General features: G+C 39.0%; 2 protein-coding genes and 1 long non-coding RNA gene across 4 annotated transcripts; all 3 read left to right on the plus strand.

The window, feature by feature from the left end:
* Nucleotides 1–449: 449 nt before the first annotated feature.
* On the plus strand, nucleotides 450–2,921 carry LOC115359680 (tumor necrosis factor receptor superfamily member 4). Of its 2 annotated transcripts, XM_030052260.1 has the most exons (8): nucleotides 450–544; nucleotides 669–809; nucleotides 928–1,038; nucleotides 1,316–1,450; nucleotides 1,657–1,738; nucleotides 1,849–2,111; nucleotides 2,194–2,307; nucleotides 2,704–2,921. In XM_030052260.1, exons 2-8 carry the CDS (start codon nucleotides 719–721, stop codon nucleotides 2,787–2,789), a joined length of 882 nt encoding a protein of 293 aa, XP_029908120.1. In that variant the 5' UTR covers nucleotides 450–544; nucleotides 669–718; the 3' UTR covers nucleotides 2,790–2,921. The 2 variants fall into 2 exon arrangements, with proteins under 2 accessions (XP_029908120.1, XP_029908119.1); XM_030052259.1 differs by lacking the exon at nucleotides 450–544 and having other exon boundaries at nucleotides 664–809.
* Nucleotides 2,922–8,545: 5,624 nt separating this feature from the next.
* On the plus strand, nucleotides 8,546–9,977 carry LOC115359657 (uncharacterized). Its single transcript, XR_003928265.1, has 5 exons — nucleotides 8,546–8,670; nucleotides 8,916–9,050; nucleotides 9,454–9,541; nucleotides 9,636–9,706; nucleotides 9,811–9,977. It is a non-coding gene; the product is annotated as an uncharacterized LOC115359657 (long non-coding RNA).
* Nucleotides 9,978–11,408: 1,431 nt separating this feature from the next.
* Nucleotides 11,409–18,250, plus strand: arl8ba (ADP-ribosylation factor-like 8Ba). The gene is made up of 7 exons (XM_030052362.1): nucleotides 11,409–11,627; nucleotides 15,289–15,369; nucleotides 15,529–15,602; nucleotides 15,968–16,061; nucleotides 16,208–16,275; nucleotides 16,994–17,064; nucleotides 17,251–18,250. Exons 1-7 carry the CDS (start codon nucleotides 11,505–11,507, stop codon nucleotides 17,298–17,300), a joined length of 561 nt encoding a protein of 186 aa, XP_029908222.1. The 5' UTR covers nucleotides 11,409–11,504; the 3' UTR covers nucleotides 17,301–18,250.
* The last annotated feature ends 402 nt before the right edge of the window (nucleotides 18,251–18,652 follow it).

The raw sequence follows: 18,652 nt of genomic DNA on the forward strand, positions 1-18,652 counted from the left end.
AGCTGCTGATTTGCAACCAGTGAATGTAATAGTTTAGTTTAAAAAAACAAGGACAATTGATTTTGTGAGGGAATATGTAGTATTTATTTTATAAATACAAATAAACAAATAAATAAATAAGAAAAAAAGAAAAAATATGCTGCAAGAAGCTTTTAAAACGTCAATCTGCTGCTTCCAGAGCCCTTAAAACATCTGGAAATAGATCTGTGATGAGATCTCATTTAATTGTCAAATTTTTGAAGTAAAATAATACCATTGCTCCTGACTGGAAAACAACAACAACAACAACAACAACAACAACAACAACAACAACAACAGGAAAATAAATAAATTAAGGCAAAAAAAAAAAAAAAAAAAAAAAAATTGAGGTCACTTCACTGTAAACTAGTTTTTGATCAACAGTGTACGAGAAAACATTAAGTTTTGGTGATTAAGTTTTTAGAAAGCATGCGCAAAATAAATAAATAAATAAATAAATTTAAAAAACAGAGAGAGACAGAGGTTTAGAGAGACAATTGTTTAAAGGGATGTGGGTGTGAAAAAGGTGAGTGGTGACATGAAAAGAGTCAATGTGATTCATATTTTTGAGAACACACGTGGGCTGCTTACTTTAAAAAAGCGGGGGATTCCTGCGCCGCGGTGGTTTTGCTGCACTTCTCTCTTCTCAGTGCCTGACACGGGATGCTCCGCGGCGCTCCCCGGGCCTGACACGCCAACTATGGTTCTGCTCGCACGAAAAGTCGTCTTCCTTCTCATATTGATTTTCATCCTTTCTCCCATTTTGGATGCGTCTGTGAGATGCCCCGAAGGTAAAGTCTGAGTTACTGCTATTTCACAGCACCCATGCGCTTCACCTCCTCCTGCTTGTTGCACCTGCCGCTACCTGCAGTGCACTCACACCTTGTCCCACTGGCTGATGTGATGCAGGTCACAGGGTCTCCCGTGGTCAAAACAAGTGTGAGAGTTGCCCTCACGACCAGTACCAGGATGAAGAAAATTTAACCAACAATTGCCGACCATGCACGCGATGCAATCCTGGTAAGTATTACAGCGTTGGTATCTAGTAGTTTCATGAAACCGGAAAACCACACCTAACCATGTTGTTACCTGTACATTTCCATTCAAATATCTATCTATCTATCTATCTATCTATCTATCTATCTATCTATCTATCTGTCTGTCTGTATACATATATACATGAAAACGTAACTCATGATCTAAGGCAACTTCACAGACATTCACACATTTATAGCAGTGCAATGAACTTTTCTAAATGCATGTGATGAGCAGATGTCTTTGTTTTTTGTTGCTAAAGAGCGGGGAAGTGAGGAGGAGCTGAGGTGCTTGAAAACTAGAGATACTAAATGTCGCTGCCGTCAAGGATTTATTCCCTTTGCCAAGGATTTTACCATCTGCAAGTGTAACCGGGGGTTTGGATTGATAAAGAAAGGTACAGCAGTGGGTCACACACACACACACACGCACACACGCACGCACGCACGCACGCACGCACGCACGCACACACTCACACACACACACACACACACACACACACACACACACACACACACACACACACACACACACACACACACACGTTCCTTTAATGTATGCAGGGATTTTGTCATTGTATTTGCTGTTGTTTTTTCCCCCCAGGCAACATACCAGAGTGTCGAGAATGTGAAGATGGATTTTTCAACAAAGACGTTTCTGACTTGCCCTGTCGTAAATGGGCAGAGTAAGTATACCATATTATACTGTATGATGATGCTATAAAAATGTTATTTTTCCCAAAATAAGTTCCCTTATTGCAATCTTTTATTCTCTACCATTTATCTTCTATTCTAGGTGTAAAACAGGTGTGAAGGTTAATGGCACCAAGACCTCAGATGTCATCTGTAATGTGAAGTCGAGCAGCAGCAGTCCGGTCATGGTGCCCACCACCACAAATAAAAGAGACACTCTCAGTACACACTACACGTCCCGTCCTCCAAATGTGAACAAGCCAAGCCAGGTGTCCCCTCCGACCAGCAGCACCACCTCCACTCCGCTCCTGTCAGTCATCACGAAGACCACAAGGCGGCCCTTCACCCCAACCACAGACAACAGTGGTAAATAATCTGAAATCATTTTGGAATCATTTAGGAACCTCAGATGACATTAAACAACCCGTTCCTTGTGTCTGTTTTTCAGGTATGTCTGTCCTGTTTGCGTTTGGAATAGTGGGGCTGCTGATACTGGTGACTGTGACTTGTAAACTCAACATCATCCCTTGCATCCAGAGCTATAAGAAGCAAAAGGGAAGACGTATGTCCTTTTATTAATGTGCCATTACATGATAATGTTTTCAGATGAAAATCTGTCTGCATGCTATAGTGAAGAACATTAAATGTAGTCAGAATCTCAACATTACTGTGCATTTGAAAATTTGCTTTTTTTAAAATATAGATATAGATATCAGATTTTTTTTTTTGTTCATTCTTAAGGCTTCCCATGTTTAATTACAATTCAATGTGACTGTGCACTGAACACCATCCTGCTATCTTTACTCCTCTCCCTTGCTTTTGTGCCAACTGCAAAATGTTCAGTGTCTTTAAAAAAAAAAAAAAAGCAATGTCTTTGAATATTGCTTGTGGATCTATAGTGTGATCATTTGCATCGATGTGATTATGTTTGTATTCTTGCTTTGATGTTTGTTTCCAGGATCGGAGTTGGTGTCCAGGCCAGTTGAGGAAAGTGGTGACAGCAGTAACTCCTCCCTGGTCAAACTGAATCCAGTGGATCCCTGATATGTCACTGGCATGAATCTGTCCTCTAATTCTGTGAATTTTGGATCAGGTTGTCCCTGTATGAACTGTGTCAAACACATTTCACCTATTTTAAATTAGATACTGCATCAGAAAAAAAGTGTTATTTTACAGTATCCGTAGTCAATCAGTCATATTTACAAAATTACGTGGTCAACATTTGACTCTCTCTTACTGTGTTTCTCTTATTTTTTTTTTTTAAAGTAATCTCTATTAGTTTATACTATTTTAATTTTAATTTTGAAAAACGTTTATTTAATAAGGGAAACACATTAGTGTGTATTTAAGATTTATAAGATAATTTTGCTTAAACTGTCTGTGTAAGGCTGTCACTGAATACCTTAACCACTTTTGGTATGAACTTGTAAAGTATTATGAAACGTAGAAATGCCAGCCTGAGAAGAGCAGAGATATAACTTTGCAAACTGAGATCATCTGTAGTATAAGGTTTCTACATCATCAATAATTACTGATGTGTGAGAGACTAAGAACTAAAGTGCCTCAAATATTCCTGAGTTATTCTTCTTCTTAATAGTGTAATTGTTTAAGTTGAAATGCATGTATAATCATTTGTTGTTTTACTTATGTTTTTGTGTATTTAGATGTGATTTCACTATGGGAACTGACAAGGTTCTGAGAAAAATCTGTAGGCTATGGTAGCTGTAAAAAAAAGTATTACTACTGAATCGGAGTCCTTTGAAGTATTGGAAAACCTTGTAGGGGAACTTTTTTGTGTCGTTTTATATGATTATCTGCAGATGGAATCTTCCTGTGTTTGTGTTATATTTTGTTTCTGTGTTCAGCCATGTTCCGCCGCTGATATTTTTTCACTCCAGAGTTGTTGTGGGTAAAAGAGGCTTAGGGTTTGGGTTTTCCCCTTGTGGAGCAAACGGTGCCTCTTTTTTTTCCCACTAACACATCCTCTCATGCTTAGAGTAAGCCTTTGGAAATGTGAGGGCTGGTGATGTGAAGATGTTTCATGTTCTTTATACCTCATTTTAGACTTTCCCCACATACTGCACTGTCAGAAGAGTCATGAAACCATGCCCTCACTGTTTTCACCAGGTTATTTTTCACTAACAACGCACTGACTAAGTTGTTCATTTTCATCTGATGTTTTTTTTTTTTTTTTTTTTTTTCACTAATAAAATGCTGCAGTGTGGCTCTGAGTGGCTGGTGTCTTACTATTGCTGGATGACAGTGCCATCTAAAGGAAAAAAAATAACATTGCTTAATCTGAATGACGCACAGGAACCAAACTGGGCTGCCTGGTTGTGGCACAGCTGTCCTGATCCCGCAGTGAGTTGGTTATGATTATAATTCCACAAAATATATCTTTTTTTTTTTTTAAAAGCCTTAATTACTTTTGACATTCTGTTGAACAAAACTGTACTTACTGATTTGTACTATCAAGTCATTGATTAGTTTCTGACCCACACTTTTGCGTAATGCTTAATACACCCTGCTGTCATTCACCCACACTTATTAGTGTCAGATACTTGATTCATTTATAGAATAACTATACCACCACAGTAAAATCCCCTTTCACTTTTCACGCTGAACCTCTGACCATGTGCTGTTGTAGTTTGATGGTCTCCACAGACAGAGGTTTTACAACAATGCGCACAAACACAGGACATCACACAGGATGTCGAGAATGTGAAGAGTCCAAATTAGTAATTAGAGTCCAAAATTGGGAGAGACTGGGGCAGTTACTCTGTTCGTGCGTTAGCTCTTCATCTTATTTGACCTCTGTAGCTGACACTGATGCTCTTGAAAAACAACACAGAATAGCTACAAGAAAAGTCAAATGTGGATGATTTGAGAGTTTGGGTCTGATCTTGACATCCTGATTGCCATTTGACTTAAAAAAAAAAAAAAAAAGTGGTGTGCACATACTGTACCTCTTTCAAAATGGATGTGGCTGTGGCTTCTGCTGCTTCCTGCCCAGCCAAAAAGCTAAAAAAAAAAAAAAAAAAAATACATTAAAATTTTTTTTGAAAAAAAAAAAAAAAAAGGTATGAGACTGGCAAACGTTCACCAGTCGGATTGTTTGTAATGAAATGGTAAAGGCAGGGGCTGAAAATAGGCCTACTCATTGCATTACAGTGATGATGGTCTTTTAATATCATTAGCAAAAGCTGACATTTGATTCATTGGTAACGCCTCGTTTGGCTCACCTTTATCTAACCTGTTGCTGTTGTGTTTGGGCCTACAAATTTATAGTGCATATTTCTGTAAAATATACAGAATATACTTTTACAAGAGAGATTTGTTGTTTTTTCTAGCCAATGTCATCAGTCTCTATACTTGTGTCAGCTGACCATTCTGTGCACTTTTAACACACAAACACACACACACACAGACACACACTAGGGCATTAACGGCGCCGACCGGGGGTTGGCGGGGGGACTTAGCGGAGCGGTGAAGAGGCTGTATAGTGGAGCGCCGACCGGAGATATATATCTATATTTATATCTATATCTATATCTATATATAGATATGTCTATCTATCTATCTATCTATCTATCTATCTATCTATCTATCTATCTGTACAGATCGATAGATATAGAAATAGATATCGATATATGTTTGTACTGATGGTGTTTTTCCACCTTGCACATAGAAGACACTTAGCCATCAAGAGTGCACATACCTGTGCACCTAGAAAAGCAAACGTTTGCTCTGCAGATACACTGTTCTTGTAAGACGGTGTGGGTCAGTGATCCAGGAAGTCAACCTGTGGTTTCAAAGAAACACTCATACACGAACTAACACACACAATGTGATGTTCTTCAGAAAAAGCCCTTTCCCAGTATTACACCAACCATTTTGCTCATTAAGCACAAAGAATACATACCATGAAATATCAAGAAAGAATAAACATCTATCCATTTCCATTTAGAATAGATGCATCTCTGCACTAAATTCTTCATTAAACAGATTAAGGTTAATGTGTGTGTCATTTAAATTTTAAAGCTGTTAACAACCTTGGTTTTGTTTTGACTTCACTTTACGCAATGGTGATGACTAACCTGATGTTTCACTATCCATTCTTGCACTTGTCCAATAGTTATTTGGTGTCTGGCGTGCCTCAGGGCTTCTGTCTTGGTCCCCTACTGTACAGCCTGTTTACACACGGCTTTGTTCCCAAACATGACAACATCATAAAATTCACAGAAGACACCACAGTGATTGGACTAGTAAGCAACAGTGATGAGAAGTGAATCATTACAAAGATGGAAGTGGAAGATCTAATCATATGGTGCCATGATAACAACCTTGCTAAAAGTCACTAAGACGAAAAAAAAAAAAAAAAAATCATTGTTGACTTCATAACAATCTGAACAATTTCCATCAATGGGTTAAACGGTGGAGAGTTTTAGAGCTTTTTTGGAGTATATAGATCACAAACTGCATCGTCAAGAAAGTTCATAATAAACTTTTATTGCAGCACCAATGACAATGTCTAGACACTGGCCTTATCAGCGTGTGGTTTGGCAACCTGACTGCTCAGGACTGCAGACTGGTACACACCACTATAAAGACTGCAGCAGGCGTCATTGTCTGGGAACTCCTACAGCTACAACATCTTAATAAGAATTTACCCCACCTGCTGCAAAAGGAAAACCCAAAACATCATTACGGCATCAGGGACAGCCACATGGAAATTATATTAAAGATTATACATTATGAGGATACATCTACTGTATATACACATATTCTATACTATGGATATCGCGGGGATACATTTCATTATACATATAGTCTATGCAAAGGCTCAAAGCTGAAAGGTCTACAGATTTTTATTTTGTTATCTATCTGTCAATCTATCTATGTTCTGCTCAGTAGCAGTTTCTTTCCACAGGCAGTCGGATTGCTGCACAGCTGATGCACCCACGTACGCCTCATACTGCTGTATGTAATGTTATCATGCACTCTACATTATGTACATAACGAATATATATATATATATATATATATATATATATACACATACATAACGAATATATATATATATAACACACACACACACACACACACACACACACACACACACACACATATATATATATATATATATATATATATATATGAATGCATTGTGTACTTTGTGTAGGGGTACAGCGTTGTTATTGGTTTTGGGATGATGTCTTCCTTGTGTTAAGGCAGAGAGGGCCAGAGCACATGTCTGTCATTTTTAATACGTGACAGTAAAGTTGCACATGAACTTGAACATTTCTGTACAGTCCCAGCAACATTGTGGTTCTTTGGTAGTCATTTAAATGTTAAGTTCCACAGAATCCCTGACTGTAAGACTTAACAGCACTGACTTACGCAGTTTTAACATTATGAGGATGATTGCATGGATCACAAACTGGTTTGGTGGAAAGAAGTCACATCTTTAATTTTGTGACACAGCATTGCTTTCTGTATTTAGTGTGGTCAATTGTCTGTGCATTTTTGAACAAATCACTTGCTCTAACCACTGTGACATCAGCCAGGTTGAAGGTTATACTGCAACACAAAGGACGTACAACCCAGGATGTAGGTGTCAAGGAGTGGGTGGCTGCAAATCCACTCTAGAGTCTCTATCAAGGGAAATTCATCTTTCATCTGTATTTATCTGAAACATCCCACTCATCACTAGACGTCATTTCAACGTCACACCTTTGCTTTAGTTTGCATAAAGCTGGTTATTTATTTTTTTTCTTTTCTTTTCTAAATAGACAACTTTTAGACCAAACAGTAAATACATTAGTACATATTTACATATTATATATACATATTTACATATATATTACTACATTTTTAATTTGAAACCATAATAAGCCTAATTTAATAATGGTCTTGTGTGTGTGTGTGTGTGTGTGTGTGTGTGTGTGTGTGTGTGTGTGTGAGAGAGAGAGAAAGAGAGAGAAAGAGAGAGAGAGAGACAGATAAATCTCTCTGTTAGTTGTGGTATGTAGTAGTGAGGGTGACACTACTAATGAGGTTTTCATATCAGTGGTGGGATATAGCTGTAACTTCTGACTCACACTGATGTTTTTAATTAAATTAACTTGAAGGTATTTAATGTTCTCACTACATTGTAGTCCCTACACTTAGGTAAATATCCCTGCTTGATTAGCCTTCAAAGTGAAGCGAGGGGGGATGTCTGTTTCATTCATAAAGTAGCTTCAGCTGCTGATTTGTAAACGCTGTCTTCCAGTTATAATCAAGTCACCGCATATGGTATGTTCTTACAGGTGGAATTAAACACATGAAAATGACAGTAGTTTTTTCAAAAGTTTTTTTCAAAAGTCATAAAATATCCAATGCTTTCTAGCAGTGGTCTTTCACTTCCTTGACTGCTCTCAAAATGTTTTGCTCTTTTTTGGACTAACCACACTGAAACAAGTGACGTCAGCACAGACCCAACATAAAACGCTCAGTGGCCGGGGGAAATACTGGCCACAATGATCTCGCTCAGTCTTTACCTGGCTGTTTTATGTTTTTTCAGTACTTGCACCACTAGTTTTGCAGTGGATTGCAATGATTATCTAATTGAGTCTGGTGGAATATGCTGTGATCCTTGTCCACCAGGTAAAATTTGTATTAGAAGGAGAGTGCGTCAGTCAGATCCTCTGCATTGATTGTCACATTTTCTGACATCCTAGAGGTGAGGCGAAGTTTCTTCTATTTCTAAAAATGATGATTTCCATTTTTTTTTTTTTTTTTGTATTTGAAGGTACCAATCCAACAAATCCAAAGAACTTATGCTCACAGGGAAAGAGGACTGACTGCCGTCCCTGTGATGAGGGCTTCTTCTCAGAGGATTACAGCCCCATAGCTTGTGAGAAATGCCAAACATGCGAACATGGTAAGTCTGAGAGTAATGATTACATGTAAAATGTTTGATTATGAAAATAACATCGCCCTTACCTTTGGTACCCCACATTTTCCAAAGTGGAGAAGAATAACACTGAAACAACAGTGGTGACAGAATGTGTTTGACAGAACTGAGAAGGGCTATACATATATATATATTTTTATTTTTTATTACAGCAAATACTGTTGACAATGAGTTCTCATCTCATTGGTGGTTGATTTCTTGTCTACTGGCAGGTTACAAAAGGAACTGTACAGCAACCACAAATGCACAATGTTCATGCCGTCCGGGTTTCTTGTGCTCTAACCATGTCTGTTCAAAATGTGAAAAGGAAATACAATGTAAAGATGGGTACCGACGAAAGAAGACAGGTAAGATGATACATACTTGTGATTTAAATGAAACAAGATATGATAATAGTTAGGCATTACTTGTTTCAACATAATTCCTCACTGGCAGAAAATCTGATTCGCATATGTGAATATTTGAATATAGAAATTACTAATATATTTGTTGGCAATAGAAAAAATACAGATATGTCTGAATGGAAACAATGTGGGAGGATCAAGCACTGATATAGAGTAGATGAGTAGATGCACAATGCTGTGCTATCCGATATACGTGTATATATTCTCTTTAATACGATTAGAAATGAAGCTTTCTTTTCATCTGACAGACACTCAGTGCTATTGTAGCATTACTAAACAGAAGACTATCTTGAGATCTGTCGGATATCTATGCTTTACTAACCAGAAGCAACTTCCTTTGTTGTAGGGCAGAGAGAGTTTTCATACAGCTGTGAGCCATGCCCTGATGATACATATTTTGACAAACATACGGGTGACTGCAGGCCATTGACACAGTAAGATCCATTCAAAAACGTACAAATTCCATCATATGATGTGGGCCTGATTAGAGCTGTCTCTGATATGTCAGTGATTGCCTTTGCTCAACAGGTACAGTGCAAATGGACTCACTACAGCTTCCCCAAGTAACAAAACCCACAACACAATTTGTACCACACATGGTATGTACACAGTTAACTGTTTCATTTTTTTAGCGACAGATGTTGTATAGCTGCTGCCTTGACATTAACTTTTTTTTTTTTTTTTTACCCCCCATCAAAACCAGTGACGCAAAACGCTGGGGATTGCTTCCAGATGATTTTTGCCCTTGGCTTTGTTTCCATTTCCTTTGTCCTCTTTGGGTTCCTTTTTTATGTCTACATGAAGAAGTGCAGGAGGCACACGGCGGGTGAGTATGCCATGTTGCAACAACCCTCAAACACACGTAAAGACACTGACCGCTCTCGTTCTCACCGGTTCATCTCACATACTGCAGCTCAAGAAATCAGTTGATTAAGTGAGAAGTGCTTAATGTTGAACTTGATGTGTTTGCTGTGGGCATTTGATCAGAGTGTGGTATTATTGCTGCTGATCTCTGCTGATCTCGCTCTCTCCACCTCATGCTGCCAACCTCTCAGGGATCTCTCCCAGCACGAGTGACTTCCATCTCTCAAAGGAGGAGAGTGGGAAACAGCTCATTCTCCAGGATGAACCAAAGGACAGGACGACTTATAGTCCACTGGCTCTGGAGCAACTTGACGCTGTTTGATAAAAGGTTAAAGTGTCATGCTCGGTCCTTTAAACCCCAGTTAATAATGTGCCTGAATTGTGCTCAGCGGCAGCACCACCACCACGTTTAAATGTCTTTGTCTATCATGGTTAACAGAAGCCCACATGTGCCATTCTTGTGGCTTTCCTTGAATTTAAAATTGTGATGTGATGCTTTGTTAGTTGTGTCTTAAGGCATAATTCAACATTACTGGGTTTATAGGGAAGTTTGTATTTTATGAACATAGCTGTATCAATATATCAAGAATATTTATCATTTTAACTTCTGGATAATTTAAGATGAGGTACCACTGCTGCTGATTTATGTTTGCATGTTGTGGGAATATGACACCAAATATGCTTTAGCAATGTGTAAGCTTGTTTTAGTGATGAGGAAGTATTATTGATGAATTATAACATTTTTATTATGTGTCAGAAATGCTTGTGTTATTGTGTTATTGTAACATAATCATCACTGAAATGATCATCAATATGGTCGTGAAGCAAGACTGTAAATAAACCGACATTAAGCTAATAAACAAACATACATCAACATGATTATTGCCATGTGAGACACACATTTCAAATACAAATACTGCTGTTGGTGTCAGTTTCTTCATGACTACAATTATGTCTCAGGTTTATTGGAGTAGATTACTAAACCATTAGAGTCATCATGAATAAAAAAACACCTTGTTGATTTTGAACCTGAGATCTAAAGGTCTACGATGAGAGATTAAGTTTAATGTACCCGGGAAAACTGCGTTATTGGCAAAGAATGGGGAAGTGTTTTCTACTACTACTACTACTAGGCCTAGCAGTAATAGCCTACTACTACTACTACTATTACTACTACTACTGCTGCTACTACTACTGCTACTAGACATTTGAGTGGGATTTGCATTGTATTACCAATGAATATTGCAGTGCAAGGGTGTATGCAGGGTGAGTACATGTGCATCTTTGGCCTCTGAAGTTATTAGATTTACCAAGCTCATTGAAAGTCAGGGGGTCTATGGGAGTGTCACACGATCTGGTGTGTGTGACTGGATGCTGTTCTGTGATCTGCCAGCAGGGGCGTTGTCACACACATTTTTTCTCTGATCATATGACAGCTGGCTGCGTCCCACTTCCCCTCACCGCTGGAAAACGCCACATCTCTGACAGGGAGACACAGGCACAACCAAGTTGAGAGTGACCACCAACCTCAAGATGCTGGCGCTCATCAACCGGCTCCTGGACTGGTTCAAGTCTCTGTTCTGGAAAGAGGAGATGGAGCTGACGCTAGTCGGCCTCCAGTACTCAGGAAAAACAACATTTGTTAACGTGATCGCTGTAAGTCTCTAGACGCTAGCTAGCCAGCTAACTAGGGTAATGCTAACGCCATTAGCTTTTTAATAATAGGATAAACGGAGGCTTTGTGCTTGACCGTCCGATCTCCTGGTCTGCTCACGGAACCGTGTGTCTTGACTCTGTCGGGACAGCCGAGCCGTACGAGCAAAGCTGAAATTGTGACACGCTGTTGTTGTGTCAACAAGTTAGCCGAGCTATCTGCTGTGCTGTTGTGGGTCCAGTCCTTGGTGACTAGGTGATCATGTGTTAGCATGACTAACAGACAGGCAGCATGCACATATTTGTCCAGTCGTGGCTTTGATTTGTACCAGGCCTGTAAAATCTCTAAACGCTGAGATTGAGAGCTGTCAGGACGGAATCGGTGTTAACCACTGCATCGGCTGCCTGCTGTAAGTGAGGCAGGGTCACACACACACACATACACACACAGTGTTGACTAGGCACCTGCAGCAGGTGAGGCTGGAACAGGTCATCTTGGCAGGTCTGTGGTGGGCAGGTTGGTAGCTGAGTGCAGGTGGCTGATGGGATGTAAAATAACTTGAAAATATCACTGCTTCTCGTGCAGGTCTAGAAAGTCCTAAATGGATGGGAAATCTTGGTGTCCAAAGCTAAATCATGAGAAAACTCATTAAAATGATTCCTGACTTGTGTTATGAATAGGCCATAGGCTTCATTATGGGCTGGAAAAGTCCCATTTCTGCATTTTCATGGTTTAAAAGTAATGCCTGGCTTGCCCAGATTGTTCACGCCATTCATTTTGACCCTTTGCATGTTTGGGTTTGGTCTAAGTGGAAGAAATTGTTTGATTTGATTTGATCCACAACTTTATCCTGGTGTGTTTATGAAACTGAAACATGATTCCTCTTTTAATTCTCTGCCACTGAGTAACAAGGTCACTCGGTAAATGATTTTATTTTAGGGTTTACAACATAGGTAAACTGATATGTAGGGACACAGAGATGTGCTTATCTCAAGAGGCAGTTCAGTGCAACCATAATGCGTTGTAATTAAAGTTCAGTAACAATAAAGACTGCAGAACTATGTTTATCTCTGAGCCACAAGTCATTCTAGCAATGACACTGGCTTGCTAAGATGTAAACAATTTAAAAATGACATTACGACGTGCAAATAATATAGTGGTGGCCGGCAAACCACTTTGTTAATGATTATAAGCTATTGTCATATTTTTAAAATGCAATATAGTGAGTTTTGATATTTTCCCATCCCTGCTGATGTTCACCAAAATCTTAGACGGGGAGGAAAGACAAAAATGGAGGTGTATTGAAAAAGGAGAATAGAAAATGCAAAGTCTGGACGTTTGGTGTGTAGAAAGTGTGAAATTTGAAATGGACTATGCGCTTCTAAAAATGATTCACTTAAGTGTAGCTCCCCTGCAATCAGAAAGCAGTGGAAAGCACCTTGCATAAACAAAGGAAGCACAACAGCATCTGAAGTCACTCCTGGCGGCGGTGCAGAATCGCTTACCTGCAAATTGTGTCAGTGGAACAACAGAGGAGCCTCACTTCACGTGGTCTTACCTCCTGTGACTGAGCTTTGACTTTTACAGTTAGCAAGCCAGTTTTCCCATGCAGCTGCATTCTGCCACATTGCAAGATTTTTGCAAATGTAAACACCCTGGTGGAGCGGTTTCCGTTAAGGTAACCCCAAGCTGTTACTGAAATTCTTAGCAGTGCAGCAAGGCGGCAGCTCCCTGAATTCAAGAATGTGTGCATGATATCTTAGCGACATGTCGTTGAAAAGTGCAGCTTGGATTGTGCTTGATGGTTAGGAGAAAAAGAACAGGAAGATTCAAGGATTGCCAAAAACAGGTTTTCAGTGCACCAGGTGCGCTGGGGGTCAGGTACATGAGCAGGTGTCTGGGCAGGGGGCTGGCTCACTCAGGACCTCAGGGCCACAGCAGTGAGTGCCATAGATGTTTTTTTGAATGAGTGAGCTGGTTGTAGTGGGGGTGGTGCCTCCTGTCTTCAGTCATAAGACCGCTGCACTCATTTCCACTTAGCTTTGTCAGGTGACTGAGGCGAATCATGTGCTGGGAGAAGTGTACACCAGACAATGCATACTCTCGTGTTTATGAAAAGAGAGACAGGAAGAAAGACGATAAGCGGTGCTGAGTGTTGCAGCGTGGAAATGCGGCTGACACCAAAATGTTTTTCCTGTAGAGTAGCTCGGTTTGCATTCAGAAGCAGTCACTGTAGATTTTTTTTGTTTGTTTCTAATTATGGATGCATTTCCTTGTTCAGATCATTTATGAGTTCTTTTAACTCATGTTGATGTATTTTTCTTCCTTCAGTTTTGAGAAGGGTTTTTCTTTCCTGCACCACCACTTCATATTGTTGATAAATACTTGCAGAACTAAATGTGCACCATGTGGTATTCTTTTATTTCTACTTTTTTTTTCTGTGTATGAGTGTTGTTCATAATGCTTACTAAGTTGGCAGTTATTGAGATCTTTTTGCACGCTATCATTTTGTTTCCTCTCACTGGAAACCGCAAGCAAAGTGATCCGTAGCACCGATACACTTGATACTGTTCACAGTTTTTCACTTGATGAGCTTCACCATACTCTATATTGTAATATAGATGTTTTAAAATTTCTGAAATAGGTCTTACTCGTGGTTTTCAGAGTGGGACCCATGGGGGGATTCCAAGAGGTCCTCAGCAAAATGAGGAAAAGTTCAGTTTGACCATACTTGAATTCACTAGAAAATGTATAAGCAACTCTTTCAACATGACGCTTTCATCTCAGCACTTTGAGTCTGAAAGGCGTCTGAATACAGCCTCTCTGGCAATTTGTTTTTCTTATTTTCTAATTTTCTTTCAGGAAAAAAAAATGCATATCTTCTGGTAATTTTCGTGTAACATTTTATTAATTTCTTCCGAACTTTGGGGTAATTCCACGGTAATTTGCTTGTGACCTTTTTCCTCTCTGTTTTTGAAAAAAATCATGTGAATTTGTTCATGTTTCAAGAGGTTAAATGCCTGTGAATGGTATCTGAATGAAGCTCAAATGCCTTTCACAGGCATTTAAACATTAAATTTGATGTCTAACATCACTGATCTGAAATTTAAATATATAATTTTAAGTAATGTAAATATCATTTTCTTGTAATTTCTATTTTTTTTTTTTTGCTAATTATCTGATGATTGTTGTTGCTATTTTTTTTCTAATATTCCAGTAATTATTATTATTATTATTATTATTATTATTGTTATTATTATTATCTTTTGGCAATTTGCCAATCATATTTTTTCCCCTGTGTTCTTGAAAGTAATCAAGTGAGTTTGCTGAGGTTTTTAAACAATTTAACACAAACTGAAATATCATTTTTCATATCGGGGTCCTTACAGGAAATTAAAAGTGCACTTCAAAGGAGTCTGTGGCTTGTGGCAGAGTGGAAGTCAACTTGGGGTCCAGAGCAAGACAACGTTTGAAAACCCGTGGCCTATATATTATATATTTCTGCATAATTACTTCCTCACATGCATTAACATAATTGTGCACACTTCCACATGTGTAGACTGTGACTCTGCGTTAAACAGAGTGGTATTTACAGGAATCACAAGCCCCAGTTTCTTGAGGAAAAATTGACTTTGAATTGACTTTTATCTTTGTCTTTTTCAGTCCGGGCAGTTCAGTGAAGACATGATCCCTACAGTCGGGTTCAATATGAGGAAGGTCACTAAAGGAAATGTCACCATCAAGGTAGATATTTATAGGCTCACACCATCCGTGTCACTAGTCTGTGCAATCAGTCAAGTGATAGCAAAACACTCGCTTTAAAGGGAGGCAAGAATTGTAATTAAGTGAGATTTGAAATGGCTCATTTTCCCATCATGTGATGATTTGCCTTTAATTCTGTAGATCTGGGATATAGGAGGGCAGCCAAGGTTCAGGAGCATGTGGGAGCGGTACTGTCGGGGAGTTAATGCAATTGTGTGAGTATCTAATATTTTGGCTCTCTGTCCGTGGCAGCATTTGAAATAGGTCTGAAAAACATTACAGTAAATTTAAAGCTACATCCACTGAGACTGAAGTGCATATCATGTTGAATTAGACACAATTACATCAAATATAAGCATAATTTTCTGGTCTGGCAGGCTGTAAAGAACCACAAAGACGTGCCTCAAAAATTCACACGTATTCAAATGAATTCTTTTGTGGCTGATTATTTGCGGTTCTTGTCCAATGCAGCTTTAAGTTACAGAAAACAACCACTGGACTGAAAATGTAAATGTGAATGCGTGAAAAAACACACCGTGCTTCTGATATTTCTCAAAGTTTTGTCATGTTCACTCCGCAGATACATGGTTGATGCAGCGGATCGAGAAAAAGTGGAGGCATCGAGAAATGAGCTTCATAATTTATTAGACAAACCTCAGTTGCAAGGAATTCCTGTAAGTCTTCCAGTTTCAAATTGACAGAACAATTTGTGGTTTTCTCCTCCAAAACGCAGCAGCGTTTGTGGGCTCCACCTGTGATTAATGCGCCGGAGCTGCAGATGTCTTTGCTCTTCTACTTTTAACTGTTATGTGTTTTTCAGGTTTTGGTGCTTGGTAACAAAAGAGATCTCCCCAGTGCTCTAGATGAAAAGCAGCTCATTGAGAAAATGTGAGTCCACCGCTGTCCAGTTCAGATTTATGACGCTCTGCTCTGACTGTTGTTCTTCCCAGTGAGATTGTACTGCTGACAACTCTGAATACTTTAGAAACAGTTTCACACAGTTTATGCTTCCTCACAAATCTGCATCTGAATTCTACAGACACTTCCTTGAACCGCACCTCAAGGTCCTTCCTTCATTGTAATTTAGTTTCAGAGAGACAAATCTCAAATGATGTAACTGAGGATACTTCTCGACTTGAAACAATTTATTTTTTCATTTCTATTATTTTATAGAACTGTAAGTATAAAAATTCACTATGACGTTATTGGTTTTTGTGAATAGAACAGTGATTTAAAAAAAGCATAATCTAATCCACCACAAAATGTGAAAAAATCAAGGGGGTTAACAACTTTTAAGGCCTTGTATTTCTGAGTTTGAGTGAGTCATTAAATACTGGTTACTAGATTATTTGTATTGCAAAGAGATCTTCCTTTTTTAGTTCCACATCAGTAGGAAACAAATCATGCCATGTATGAAAAAAAAGAAACCTGAAAGACTTGCTTATAACCTTTTTTTGTCTGTGGATGTACATACAGCAGTTCCTCTTTATGCTTAGCTCCTTCGTTGTACGACGCCAAAACCACAGGGGATATTAGGTATATTATTTATGGCAATGCAAATTCTTTGTATTTAGTTGTTTGTATACCTCTTTCCTGCCTTTTATAGGAACCTGGCAGCTATTCAAGACAGAGAGATATGCTGCTACTCTATTTCTTGCAAAGAGAAAGACAACATTGGTGAGTTACAGTGGGGGATGACAGTATCATTTGCCACTCTTAATGTTTGGCAGTGTTTCTAATTATCTGGATTTTAATTATTCTTTTTTTTTTCTGTCAGTGTAAACATCCCAATTTAAGTTGCTACTAAATCGGAGCTTCCCGAACTGATTCTCACTCTGACCCGTCCCGTCTCTTTGATTGCAGATATCACACTTCAGTGGCTCATCCAGCACTCAAAGTCACGGAGAAGCTGAAAATGCAGGAATCGTCTCACGCCTGTGTCTGCCATGTTACTGTCATGCCACACCCTCATCGCCCTCTGATGATGTACAGTTGTCTCTCCGACTCACATGCTGCACCGTTTGGCTCATCTCACCCTGTTTTTTTTTTTTTTTTTTTTTAATTCAACTTTGTGTTTCTTTCACAAACCCCTGAGAATGCACTACTAAAAGGTTTAAATACCGAAACCAAACGTAAGGAATCGTGTAATTGGCATCACGCCCCCTTGGAAAGCTCCTCTTGAGCTTGAATTAAGAACCAAATTTCCTGATCTGCTTACCCAGTTGATCCCATCCAGTGGTTTTATAACACTAGTCTTGGGTATACAAAAAATCCCTCAGGAAGGATGGCTTTGTCTGTCAAACAGGCCTCTGAAATCATGAGAAACGGTCCTCACACAGTCAAATACAACACCAGGTAAAGGTTTATGTGGACATGCAGACTTCCCCCCAAATCTCTGTCATGCTCAGCTGCTGAAATAGCGACTTCGGTTAAAAGTCATCCTTTGCCAAATGAAATGGTTTCTTTCAAGGACAATTTCTGTTATTTTAGCAAAGAGTGCATTAACATTAAAGCAAGTAGAGCTAAGCAGGTATGTACAAATATCGAGCTGGTATGATTTTTACCAATGTGAGATGTGAGTGTATGATTCTATTTAAAGTTTGAATGTACAAAAAAAAAAAAAGGTACAGCTGTAGCGGGGCTGTGTGGTCTGTATTGGCCTGTTGTTTGTAATTCGTCTCAGTGGAACCATGTCCTTTGTGCTGCCTCCAAGCCGAGAGCGTGGCAGAATTTAAAGTGCCTTGTGCAATATCTCTCACCTCTGACGCAAAGCAGCATGCAAGGTGTGCCTACCTGAGCAGAGTCAGAAAAACACCACTCGGAGCATTATTCAAGAAATAAAAAAGGCATGCTTTTTAAGTTACATGTTGTGCTGTTATTTATTTATTTATTTTATTCCTACAAACACAGTAGTAGCTATTGAAATATAATACACCCTTCATACAGGCATAAGGATAAGTGAAAGAGTGATGTTCAGATATTGGAGAAGACAACCTGACTAACTTGAATGCAAAATATATATTTGCACTGTTCCTTTGGTGCTTTAGTAACACTTGTAGTTGTGCAATTGAGCCTTTCCGCTTGCCAGGGGATTTGAAAGCCCTGTTAAACATAGCTATTCTCACCGAAAAGAAAGACAAAAAAATAGCAGTTGCCGCATCCTTTTGGTTTTGAGGTCCCACTGTTTCATATTTGTGGCTGTTTGCTATTGGCGTACAAGTTAAATTACTCGACAGACGTCAGTAATGCCACGATGTCCAAATAA

The sequence above is a fragment of the Myripristis murdjan genome, chromosome 5 (assembly GCF_902150065.1).
Source record: "Myripristis murdjan chromosome 5, fMyrMur1.1, whole genome shotgun sequence".
NCBI classification, from domain to species: domain Eukaryota; kingdom Metazoa; phylum Chordata; class Actinopteri; order Holocentriformes; family Holocentridae; genus Myripristis; species Myripristis murdjan.